General features: G+C 41.0%; 2 protein-coding genes across 4 annotated transcripts; both read right to left on the reverse strand.

Annotated features, from left to right (window-relative positions):
• Nucleotides 1–2,704: 2,704 nt before the first annotated feature.
• LOC118408082 (zinc finger protein 184-like) lies at nucleotides 2,705–12,418 on the reverse strand. 2 transcript variants are annotated; one of them, XM_035808704.1, is made up of 3 exons: nucleotides 12,397–12,418; nucleotides 5,163–5,234; nucleotides 2,705–4,375 (listed from the first exon to the last, which is right to left on the reverse strand). In XM_035808704.1, exon 3 carries the CDS (start codon nucleotides 4,372–4,374, stop codon nucleotides 2,983–2,985), a length of 1,392 nt encoding a protein of 463 aa, XP_035664597.1. In that variant the 5' UTR covers nucleotide 4,375; nucleotides 5,163–5,234; nucleotides 12,397–12,418; the 3' UTR covers nucleotides 2,705–2,982. The 2 variants fall into 2 exon arrangements, with proteins under 2 accessions (XP_035664597.1, XP_035664595.1); XM_035808702.1 differs by lacking the exon at nucleotides 12,397–12,418 and having other exon boundaries at nucleotides 5,163–5,306.
• LOC118408081 (zinc finger protein 184-like) lies at nucleotides 6,893–12,485 on the reverse strand. 2 transcript variants are annotated; one of them, XM_035808700.1, is made up of 2 exons: nucleotides 12,325–12,485; nucleotides 6,893–8,684 (listed from the first exon to the last, which is right to left on the reverse strand). In XM_035808700.1, exon 2 carries the CDS (start codon nucleotides 8,681–8,683, stop codon nucleotides 7,286–7,288), a length of 1,398 nt encoding a protein of 465 aa, XP_035664593.1. In that variant the 5' UTR covers nucleotide 8,684; nucleotides 12,325–12,485; the 3' UTR covers nucleotides 6,893–7,285. The 2 variants fall into 2 exon arrangements, with proteins under 2 accessions (XP_035664593.1, XP_035664594.1); XM_035808701.1 differs by lacking the exon at nucleotides 12,325–12,485 and adding an exon at nucleotides 9,529–9,551.
• Nucleotides 12,486–12,789: the final 304 nt, after the last annotated feature.

Here is a 12,789-nt window from a genome sequence, read left to right on the forward strand (position 1 = left end):
TGGGGCATGATGTGTATGATAAACAGTTCACAATCTAACCCACCAACTATGCTCGGAGACTAAGTCTGCATGCAAGGTTGTTTCTTCTTAGCTCCATGTAAAACTGTAAAAGTATATAAGATGGACTGACAAAAAAGATTTCTAAAAATACTGAGATTACAAATGCTGTAAGAAGAATTGTACCGACAAAATATCGTGTGGCAACCAATAACTGTTATATTGTTGCTGGAGACAAATTATTGCTGTTGTAAAAGACTGTAAAAAGTCGCCTGTACTTATCAATAAAGTTCTTAAGCTGGAATGTTAGTTGTCATGTTTGTCATGCCTGTAAATTCAGCAGCATTAAAGTTGGTCAAGGAAGAGGTAATCTTGAGGTAATTCTAGGGGACTGAAATTATAGCATTAGATTTGTGTACTTAGAACAAGTTGAAAATCTGATGTTCAGTATCAAGGACAGGCATGTATGTGTGTATGTGTGTGTGTAGATACTGTTCAGAAAAAAAGGACAGGTGTGTTTGTGTGTAGATAATGTATAGTACCAGAGACAGGTATGTTTAATGTTAATGTGTTTTGATAGTGTTCAGTTTAGTACCAAGGACAGGAGTGTTTGTATGTGAATAATGGTCAGTACCAAGACAAGTATGTCTGTGTGTAGATAGTGTTCAGCAACAAGCACAGGTGTGTTTGTGTGTGGAAAGCATTCAGTACCAAGGACAGGTGTGTTTGTGTGTGTAGGTGCTCAATACCAATACTGGTATGTTTGTGGGTGGATAGTGATGACTCAGAGAAACAAGGTTGTGTGTGATGACAGGCTATCAACATGCTTTGTCACATCTCTTGCAAACTATATGTTTATACATAAAAATCATCGTCTCACATGCTTTACTATTGCAATGATCTCTTAGAGACACTTGTCTTAATGGATCTAAAGCGTACCCTAGCATTCATGATGGTACTACAAGATCCTCTTTACTGGAAGCTTCTCCCTAATGGATCAAAAGCGTAGCCTAGCAATGCTTGTCGGAACTGCATCTGTCAGGCGACACCCTGTTAAAATGCACTACTAAGGACTGCTGGCAATGTTTAATTACGTCCTTAGATAGTGTCACAGGAGTTCGTTTAAGTCTACGCCGCCATTTATTGCATCAGGGATTATTTCCTCCAATTTGAGACAGCTTTATCATTCATTTCAAAGCGAAAGTCAAAGAAACCTGGAACATAAACCGTAAGACTTGTCAACAGCAGTTGTGTTCTTTCGTGACATGTGTTGTCTTCAATATCAAGGACATATGTCTTAGTGTACCAAGGCCAGGCGTATTTGTGGACAATGTTCTGCGTTAAGATAGCTAGCTTGTGATGAAAATTGCTAAACTTGATTCTTTTCGAGAACGTTCGTTGGGCGATTCATTTTTTAAAAACTACGTCCAAGGATCATGTCACGGTAGTCTGCTTATGGTGCCACTGTCATTGACGGCTGGGACACTGACCAGTGGACTATCCACGCCTCTTGACCACTGGACTACGCACGCAACGTCACCTAAATGGTGGACGGAGATAAACCAATGGACCAAATGGTCGGTGACTTCAAATGTGATCTGTTGTGGCTTACCTGAAAAACACGCTACTGAAAAAAAGTTTCAATCATTTATAGGACTCTGCGTTAGGCCTCAGTTCACTGTTCATCCGTTATGAATTGATTTTACTTGTTAAAAAAGAGCAAAGTGTGGATGTTTTCCAGTGATACTGAACCTCTGAGAATCTGAAAGTTTATTTTAAAATTTATCCTGAAGTATACACTCTCCCCCGATATGTTACTTTCAGTTTTATTTCCTTTAATCTGATTTTTTTAAGCGGGAAACTCCTTCCATACCCAGGTCAAACTGTCGTTTAGACATTTACCCTTCTCACACGTCTTCAGATCGGCACCTGAAGCTTAGACCAACGTCTGTTTATACGAAATGTTATCCAAAGTCCAGCCTGTATATCTGCGGGCGCTTGAACGTGCTATTGCAGTTTTGATAAATGTTGCTAGGTAGCGCTTTTGATCCATGAGATACATTCAGGGATATACATGCCAGATATTCCTTTGATATGATATGCCTGCCGTTTTAGTAAGGACTGCTAGGTGACGCGAGCGATCCATCAAAATAAAGGTGCTCTCTTTATATGCATATTCTGTGGACACCATAACGGTTGTAACAAAAATTGAAGTGACATGACAAGGAATCACGGCCAATAATCTTTTCATTTTATTTCTATGTTCAAGAGTTGGGCAAAGCGACACTAATGTGGTAGACTGTTATGAGGGTCTGCATGCTCTTTAACATAAGGCGTAGGTAGCCTATTCTTATTTCCCGTTATTCGTACGGAAAACCATCTTATCTACGTAATTCGTAGCGAGGCGACCAAATTTAGCGTAATTACCTCCTTCATTTAGCGTAATACGTAGGGGGTTCTTCTGAATTAAGCGTAAATCATTGTCGGGACCCCCCATGCAGACCCTCTGTTATCATTTGCAAACTAAAATCATGGCTACATGTACCCAGGTAGTGTCCCTTCTACAAGTGCAATAATGGCTACCACACAACATATTTTTCCATTTTGGTTTCTTCCTGTCATTTTGAGCATCACCGGAGGGGAAAAATTCTTCTTTTTTTCTTCAACATTTGGCAAAAATTGACGAGCGCTCTGATATCATCCAAAAGATTTACTTTATGTGACCTAATATATCAACACATGAGTACAGAATCTTGCCAATGTTAAGCTTTATTGGATCTGGTATGTATTGAGACACACTTTGTAATACTAATATCAACAAAATTCAATACAAGAATACTCTCCATCTACAATCAATTGTTGTTATACTTTTACTTTGTTGCAAATACATAAAAAAAACCAACTTTTATGCCAAATCATAAGAGGTTAACTCAAAATTCATATTATAGAAACAAACTTTCTCAGGAACAAAATGATTGTGGATCTTCATTTACATTGGTGCTTGGTTCTCATATGCCAGACGAGGCTGCTTCTTTGACTTGCCTTGTAGTCACACTCTTGACAACTGTAGGGTCTCTCACCGGTGTGACACCTCATGTGTTTTGTAAGATTACCCTTATCAGCTGTCCTATAGCCACATTCCTCACATTTGTAGGGTTTCACACCAGCGTGGTACTTCATATGTCTCTCAATGTGTGACACACGGTAGGTCTTGTATTCACAAAGTTCACAGCGGTAAGGTTCCTCGTCACTGTGTTTTTTCATGTGCTTGACAAGCGAACTTTTAAGTGACGCCTGATAATGACATTGGTTGCACTTGAACGGTTTCTCGCCAGTGTGTGTCCTCACGTGATCGACAAGTCTGGTCCTATCTGATGCCCTGTAACCACATTCGCCACACATGAAAGGCTTTTCTCCTGTTTTGTGACGTTGCCTGTGCTTGGAGTGTTTCTGTGCTTTCAATGTATTAAATCCACTGATATCAATTCTCGAGTTCTTACAATCTGGAGTCAGTTTACAAGAAGCGGAAGGAGTCTCCTCAATATTCACTTTGGGACTTTTTTCATGCTCACCATTTATCAAACCAGTCTCTCTGTCATAGATATAACGTTCATTCTGACTCCGGCTGGACGGTAGAGAAATTCGATCATCCTCGGACACATGGCATTCCGTCTTTATACATGTATGTCTTTCAGTGTGGTCTGACGTCGGTTCACAAGAGGCAAAGACTGTTTCTTCACAGGGTTTATCATCTTCCACAGGCTTCTCTGTGTAAGTATTACTCGTTGAGTTAACTGCATTAAGCACTTGTGTGCTGAAAGTAGGAGTGCCCATGTTAAGCTCATCATGACTGCCTCTATGTGATTCATCCTCAGTTATCATAGCAACATCTTCTTCTTCTTCAATGCAGGAGTGTTCTACAGTATTCATTTGTACCGGGGAGCCATGAAAAGAAGGAAGTGTAGCTGTCAGCTGCACCTGGACTGCATTAAGTGCAAGCTCCTTGTTATGCACTTTATTGCTGTTTTCCCTGCTGTTCTCAATGTCTAGTCCAGAACTTTGCTGTGAGGCGTCAGGAGTCGAAGTCTTTGTTGCCATCGTTTCTGCATACGCCTGTGGAATATTCTTCTGCATAATGATTGTCTCCTGTTCTTTTCCTGGCATGCTTACTTCTGCTTTCCTTTTCAATAGAAGGTATTCCTCCAACATCACGTCCCTAAGGATACTGACCAGCCTGTCCTTGATGCTGTTCTCTTTGTCCAGGTTTTTAATCCTTCTGTTGAGTTCAAACATCAGCTCCTCCATGTTCAGTCTGGGGAGGACTGCTATGGTCACCTCGTGCGAGAGGCCACAGATGATCTCCTGTTGTCTGGACATGCTGAAGGAGATTTATGATCAATAAATATGTGTTATTAAATGTACAGCATGATGATAAAGGGCATAGAACTCAAATAACTTGTCCCGATGGACAATACTTTTCTTCTGCTAAATGATTCTAATTTGACGTTTACATGTGCATGATATACATAATGCTGTTTCATTATAAATAATAATCTTTATTGCAAATTATAAATACGTTGTACCTCTACTGATCTATATTATATTGTGATTATATATCTAATCAAAATAAGCCCTTTTACAGAGATCAGAACATAGTGCGGTGACAGGAATATGTCAAAGGTAAAGTCCATGTAAAAGGAAACAGTCTCGCCCACACGGGGTTTGTTTTCTTTACCTACATGACATATTACGGTAACAGGTCGACTCGCCCCATGACCAACTCGCCCCAACTATTTACTACTAGTACTTCTCGGTTTTATTCAGATTTTGTACAAATACATCCTACTTCTATTAGTAAATATTACTTAGAGTTGGAAATTAGAGTTCCAACTCCATATTACCTAGAATTCCTGTCGCCGCAGGTGCGTTCTGATCTCTGTGCAAACTTTTTCAATATTGAATTCACGTATTTCTACACGTATAATTGAAGGTTATATGTACTATTCTGGGTAATAAGCCCTTGACAAAGTGAGCTTCTTCTGAAGAAAACTGCGTGGTTTGTTTTTAAGGTAGTGAGACGCCCCCTCCCCCCGTTCACTACCCTTTTTCGAGTTATTCCAATGAAAACTGGATTTTGAAGTCGAGTTTAATCAGGTTTACCATACCTGGTTTATAGCCACACTGTAGGAGGGAAGATGGTTCCAGGTATTCCTTCCTTTGAAGTAGAAACTAGGTACCTTTCCAGAGACGAACAAATGTGTAACACATGCATATGGGGAAATGGTAAATGGCATTGAAGGTCAAAGATTAAGGGTCAGGCCCACTGATTACCTCACTCATGCACTGACCTCAAGATTTTGGTATGTAGGGAGGCGATAAGGAAAGAATGTTGCTGGAAGATTGAAGAGACTATAAAAAAAGCTACATTAGAAGGCAAATGTATTTTGTTCGCCACAGTTTTGCCACTAGTGACATAAATCCAACAATTTTTTTCCGGGTAGATTTAAAAAACAAACAAAAAAACTGGACTTCGCCTTAATTCGAACTGTTGCCATTCTAGTTAACATTGCTAGGTGACGCTTTTGATCCATGGAGACGACACATCCTTTGAAAGTAGTTGCTTGTACTTTAGCAAACATCGCTAGGTGACGCTTGTGATACATGAACATAACCGTACGACAGCAAGTGATAGGCGATTGTCTTATGACAGAAATGTTTTTATTTTCTTGTAAGTATCTTAATTTCAATAATCAATCAGAACTGTTGTCCATCCACTAGCAAGGGCCTGCTTAACGCTGACATACACTTACTCAAAAACAGACAATCAATACACCTGTCAAACTCACAAACACACCTGTCCTTGGTACTGAACAGTATCCACTCACACAAACACACCTCTTCTTGGTACTGAACACTATCCACTCACACAAACACACCTCTTCTTGGTACTGAACAATATCCACTCACACAAACACACCTGTCCTTGGTACTGAACACTATCCACCCGCACAAACACACCTGTCCTTGGTACTGAACACTATTCAATCACACAAACACACCTCTCCTTGGTGCTGAACACTATCCAATCACACAAACACACCTCTCCTTGGTACTGAACACTATCCACTCACACAAACACACCTGTCCTTGGTTCTGAACAATATCCACTCACACAAACACACCTGTCCTTGGTACTGAACACTATCCACCCGCACAAACACACCTGTCCTTGGTGCTGAACACTATTCAATCACACAAACACACCTCTCCTTGGTGCTGAACACTATCCAATCACACAAACACACCTCTCCTTGGTACTGAACACTATCCACTCACACAAACACACCTGTCCTTGGCACTTAACACTCAGGGATATACATGCGAGATATTCCTTTGATATGATATGCCTGCAGTTTTAGTAAGGACTGCTAGGTGACGTGAGCGATCCATCAAAATAAAGGTGCTCTCTATATATGCATATTTTGTAGACACCATAACGGTTAAAACAAAAATTGAAGTGACATAACAAGGAATGATGGCCAATAATCTTTTCATTTTATTTCTATGTTCAAGAGTTGGGCAAAGCCACACTTATGTGGTAGACTGTTATGAGGGTCTGCAGTTCTTTAACATAAGGCGTAGGTAGCCTATTCTTATTTCCCGCTATTCGTACGGAAAACCATCTTATCTACGTAATTCGTAGCGAGGCAACCAAATTTAGCGTAATTACCTCCTTCATTTAGCGTAATACGTAGGGGGTTCTTCTGAATTAAGCGTAAATCGTTGTCGGGACCCCCCATGCAGACCCTCTGTTATCATTTGCAAACAAAAATCATGGCTACATGTACCCAAGTAGTGTCCCTTCTACAAGTGCAATAATGGCTACCACACAACATATTTTTCCATTTTGGTTTCTTCTTGTCATTTTGAGCATCACCGGAGGGGAAGAATTCTTCTTTTTTTCTTCAACATTTGGCAAAAATTGACGAGCGCTCTGATATCATCCAAAAGATTTACTTTATGTGACTTAATATATCAACATATGAGTACAGAAGCTTGCCAATGTTAAGCTTTATTGAATTTGGTACTTATTGAAACACAGTTTGTAATACTAATATCAACAAAATTCAATACAAGAATACTCTCCATCTACAATCAATTGTTGTTATACTTTTACTTCCCTGTAAATACATGAAAAAACACAACTTTTATGCCAAATCATAAGAGGTCAACTCAAAATTTATATTATAGAAACAAACTTTCTTAGAAACAAAATGATCGCGACTTTTCATTTACATTGGTGCTTGGTTCTCATATGCCAGACGAGGCTGCTTCTTTGACTTGCCTTGTAGTCACACTCTTGACAACTGTAGGGTCTCTCACCGGTGTGACACCTCATGTGTTTTGTAAGATTACCCTTATCAGCTGTCCTATAGCCACATTCCTCACATTTGTAGGGTTTCACACCAGCGTGGTACTTCATATGTCTCTCAATGTGTGCCCCACGGTAGGTCTTGTATTCACAAAGTTCACAGCGGTAAGGTTCCTCGTCACTGTGTTTTTTCATATGCTTGACGAGCGAACTTTTAAGTGACGCCTGATAATGACATTGGTTGCACTTGAACGGTTTCTCGCCAGTGTGTGTCCTAATGTGATCGACAAGTCTGGTCCTATCTGATGCCCTATAACCACATTCACCACACATAAAAGGCTTTTCTCCTGTTTTGTGACGTTGCCTGTGCTTGGAGTGTTTCTGTGCATTCAATGTATTAAATCCACCGATATCGATTCTCGAGTTCTTACAAGTCCAGTGTGGAGTCAGTTTACAACAAGTAGAAGGAGTCTCCTCAATATTCACTTTGGGACTTTTCTCATGCTCACCATTTATCAAACCAGTCTCTCTGTCATCAGTATAACGTTCATTTTGATTCTGGCTGGACGGTAGAGAAATTCGATCATCCTCGGACACATGGCATTCCGTTTTTATACATGCATGTCTTTCAGTGTTGTCTGGAGTCGTTTCACAAGCGGCAAAGGCTGTTTCCTCACAGGGTTTATCATCTTCCACAGGCTTCTCTGTGAAAGTATTACTCCTTGAGTTAACTGCATTAAGCACTTGTGTGCTGAAAGTAGGAGTGCCCATGTTCAGCTCATCATGACTGCTTCTATGTGCTTCATCCTCAGTTGCCATAGCAACATCTTCTTCTTCTTCAATGCAGGAGTGTTCTACAGTATTCATTTGTGCCGGGGAGCCATGAAAAGAAGGAAGTGTAGCTGTCAGCTGCACCTGGACTGCATTAAGTGCCAGCTCCTTGTCATGCACTTTATTGCTGTTTTCCCTGCTGTTCTCAATGTCTAGTCCGGAACTTTGCAGTGAGGCGCCAGGAGTTGAAGTCTCTGTTGACATCGTTTCTGCATATGCCCTTGGAATATTCTTTTGCATAATGATTGTCTCCTGTTCTTTTCCTGGAATGCTTACTTCTGCTTTCCTTTTCAACTGAAGGTATTCCTCCGACATCACATCCCTAAGGATACTGACCAGCCTGTCTTTGATGCTGTCCTCTTTGTCCAGGTTTTGAATCCTTCTGTTGAGTTCAAACATCAGCTCCTCCATGTTCAGTCTGGGGAGGACTGCTATGGTCACCTCGTGCGAGAGGCCACAGATGATCTCCTGTTGTCTGGACATGCTGAAGGAGATTTATGATCAATAAATATGTGTTATTAAATGTACAGCATGATGATAAAGGGCACAGAACTCAAATAACTTGTCCCGATGGACAATACTTTTCTTCTGCTAAATGATTCTAATTTGACGTTTACATATGCATGATATACAGTCAAACCTGCCCGAGCGACCACCTCTTCTCAGCGACCCCCTGGCCATTTCGACCGCTTTTTCTCGGTCCCGATTCTTTTTCCTATTGACGTAAGCATTAAGCGACCTTTTCTCAACGACCACCTGGCCAACGCGACTGCGACCGGCCCAAATTGGCCCCGTGTATGGGGAGAGTCACACCCCATGCACGTTAAAGAACCCCCACACGTGCGATGGTGCGGTGTGGATGGAGCAAACCATTCTGTCTGGAGTTGGTGATTCACTACAAATCACCCGGGCGGAGGCCTGGCGAACCTTCGTGTCGTATCAGCCATACGGTGATTTACATCATTCACCATGCCCCGGAGAGGAGATAGGCGCCGCCAGGGGACTAAAATGCCTATTGATACAGCACAACATGTTGTGCTGCCCCTACGGCTAATTAATCAGCCTACGGCTGATTAAAAAAGGCTATGGGACGAACGAACGAACGAACGAACCGGGTGGTCGTCTTGGGCAGGTTTCACTAATACATAATGTTGTTTCATTATACATGTAAATACCTCTACTGATCTATATTATATTGTGATTATATATCTAATCAAAATAAGCCCTTATACAGAGATCAGAACGTAGTGCAGTGACAGGAATATGTCAAAGGTAAAGTCTCTGAAAATGAAAACAGTCTCGCCCAGACGGCCGTTTGTTTTCTTTACCTATGAGTATGACATATTATTTACAAGCTCCATATTACCTAGAATGCCTGTCGCCGCACGTGCGTTCTGATCTCTGTCAAAGGCTTATTACTAGTACTTAGAATAGTACAGATAACCTTCAATTATACGTGTAGAAATACGTGAATTCAATATTGAAAAGGTTTGCACAAAGTGAGCTTCTTCTGAAACAAGAAATCTTTTTAAAAAAGCTGTGCCTTGCCGCGTGGTAGGAATATCGTCAGGAAAAGGTAGGTCGGCACTTCAAGCCCGGCAAGGCAAAATGCTGTGCCTTGGCGTGCAGTAAGGATAATTTGCTTGTCTGCTAAATACGTATTATGGTAGCCAAAGCCTTGTATTGATCTGTTAATTTTGTTGCAAGTATATGTAGGTGTCTTAAAATATGACCTTGCATTTTCTGACCCTCGACAACTAATAAATATGAAATAATTAGACATTATTTCAAGGATATACAGTAACAATTTTAATTTATTTCATTTCTGTGAAAGGACAGCTGAGTGGGTACTGTATGCTTAGCAGGAGTTCAGGTACTGTGGTCAGCTGAGAGGGTACTGCATGCACAGCAGGCGTCCAGATATTGTGCCCAGCTGAGAGGGTACTGCATGCACAGCAGGCGTCCAGGTATTGTGGATAGCTGAGTGGGTACTGCATGCATGGCTGGAGTCCAGGTACTGTGGTCAGCTGAGTGGGTACTGCATGCATGGCTGGAGTCCAGGTATTGTGGCCAGCTGAGTGGGTACTGAATGCACAGCAGGAGTCCAGGTATTGTGGTCAGCTTAGTGGGAGCTGCATGCATGGCTGGAGTCCAGGTACTGTGTTCAGCTGAGTGGGTACTGCATGCACAGCAGGAGTCCAGGTACTGTGGTGAGCTGAGTGGGTACTGCCTGCACAATTTGAGGTACTGTGGTAAGTTGAGAGGGTATGTGAATGACTGCAGTTCAGGTATATGTACTATGGTAAGATTGAACAGTTAGTCAAAAATAAATTAATTGTCTTTTGACAAATTTGACAACTTATATGAAACGTGTTGTTTATCAGATGGCATTACTTTGTATATTGCAATATTTGATGTAGTTCATCAGAGCAGCGTGCATTTGTGCTAATCACAATGCAGTCTGTACGGTGGCAGAGGTTGAACTTGTTGTTGTATTGGTTGGAAGATTGAGTGCAAAAGCACAGTCTGCACGAAGGCAAGGATTGGTAATAAGTGGCAAATGAGCTAACTATATTTAGTACCATGCAAACACCGCATGTGACCATGTTGGAACACGTTTTCAGCTGTGTTTGCCGACGAATTCCTGCCGTTAGGGAGAATTTGCGGCCTCAAAACTGATATCACAAGTGAAGCGAAGTTATAGTTGTTGTTTTACTTTCATTATTTTGAAAGAACTTTGTAGCGTCATAGCGAGATCAACCGATATGTTTGGATGACATAGCGGCGCGGAAATATATGCTTCGACGGCGTGAATTTTGAGCAAAAATACCGCAGAATTATGGTTAGAAAACCCAAGGAGCTTTTATCCTTGGAAAACCCCACATTTTATTATTTCAGGGGTCCCTGGTCCAATTTAAAAGAAATAATAAGTGTACCGTCCAAAATAAGAACGTAGCGGGTGGATTCTGCGGCTGAAAAAAATAAACGTAACTGTTACCTAAACATGCACTCTTGAAAATGCAGACCAAAAAGTCCCAAAGGTGGGTTTTCATGGTTCTGGTCGCATGACGAAAATATTCTTATATCAAATGGATGTTATAAAAAGGTAAAAGGACAATTGAAAAAAAAAAAACTTTCACTAGGCGGGTTCGAACCGGGGTCGGCAGTGTGGCGACTAATCACGCTATCCACTACGCCATGCTAACATTCCCAGTACCAACTTGTATTAACAGGTATCCAAATCTAAGGCATAACTTGAATACGTCCGTTCATTCCAAGATTCAAAGATTCTAATGTCTAATCCGCCGAAAAATGTCTAAACAACTGTTACTTATGTGAAAAGTTTGTAATGAGACGAGAGCTTGGCAAAATAATGTCGGGAAAGGCATGTTACAAGCTCTGATTGGCTGGCTGGAATCTCGGTGTGTCAATAGCCTGTTTAGGCTATAGGCACACTCAGTGTGTCAATAGCCACAGCGATATAACAAAATGATCCTAAATATTATCTATTGCGACTTCTCGTGTGACGTTTTGAGCTGGCGCTCTCCTAAACTCACGTTAGCGTTTTGCTGCGGTCTCGGAAGGCCTCTCCAACGTTTTGATGACGTCATGGCTACTTATATATTCACATACAATTTATTAGCCTGATTTGGAAATTGTTTCATCTTTATGAATAGCTAATGCAATTCTTGTTGCGAGATAATGCACTTGATTTTATGTCACTCCAAATGAATTTGGAATTTTACCATACAAACGCTTCATTTATTCAATGTAACCAAATATTAAATGCTTTTAGAACCGACCGCAAACAGAAACAAATACGTAAAATGGACGGTTTAAAATTCAACAGGGATGTACCATTGTCTGCCTGAGCCGTCAAACTTGTCCATGAGAAAGGCGATTTGGAAGGGCCTTTGAAAGGGTCTTTGGAAGAGCAAGGTTAACAGGTCCGTCCGTCCGTCCAAGGAAGAAAGCTGGCGTAAAGCCTTGCAAGGCAAAAAAACTGCGTGGTTTGTTTTTTGGTAGTGGGACGCCCCCTCCCCACGGCGTCACTACCCTTTTTCGAGTTCCAATGAAAACTGGATTAATCTATAGCTAGTTTAGTTTAATCAGGTTTACCATACCTGGTTTATAGCCACACTGTAGGAGGGAAGATGGTTCCATGTATTCCTTCCTTTGAAGTAGAAGCTCGGTACCTTTCCAGACACGAACAAATGTCCAGGTTAAAGGTCATGGGTCAGGCCCACTGATTACCTCACTCATGCACTGACCTCAAGATTTTGGTATGTAGGGAGGCGACAAGGAAAGAATGTTGCTGGAAGATGGAAGAGACCGACTATAAAAAGAAAGCTATATTAGAAGGCAAATGTATTTTCTTCGCCATAGTTTTACCACTAGTGACATAAAAACAACAATTTTTTCAGGGTGGATAAAAAAAAACTGGACTTCGCCTTAATTCGACTCTTGACTGCTAGGTGACGCTTTTAAACCATGAAAACTAAACTTATATAAGATTGTGAATAATTGCAGTTACAACGTTAGGACCAACTAATAGGCTACTCTTTATTTCATAATTAAGTGAGAAATTG

This window comes from Branchiostoma floridae, unplaced genomic scaffold (genome assembly GCF_000003815.2).
Source record: "Branchiostoma floridae strain S238N-H82 unplaced genomic scaffold, Bfl_VNyyK Sc7u5tJ_1553, whole genome shotgun sequence".
NCBI lineage: Eukaryota > Metazoa > Chordata > Leptocardii > Amphioxiformes > Branchiostomatidae > Branchiostoma > Branchiostoma floridae.

Excerpts from the sequence above, each read along its gene's own strand:
- LOC118408082 (XM_035808704.1), bottom strand. The coding sequence starts at position 4,374 with ATGTCCAGACAACAGGAGATCATCTGTGGCCTCTCGCACGAGGTGACC.
- LOC118408081 (XM_035808700.1), bottom strand. The coding sequence starts at position 8,683 with ATGTCCAGACAACAGGAGATCATCTGTGGCCTCTCGCACGAGGTGACC.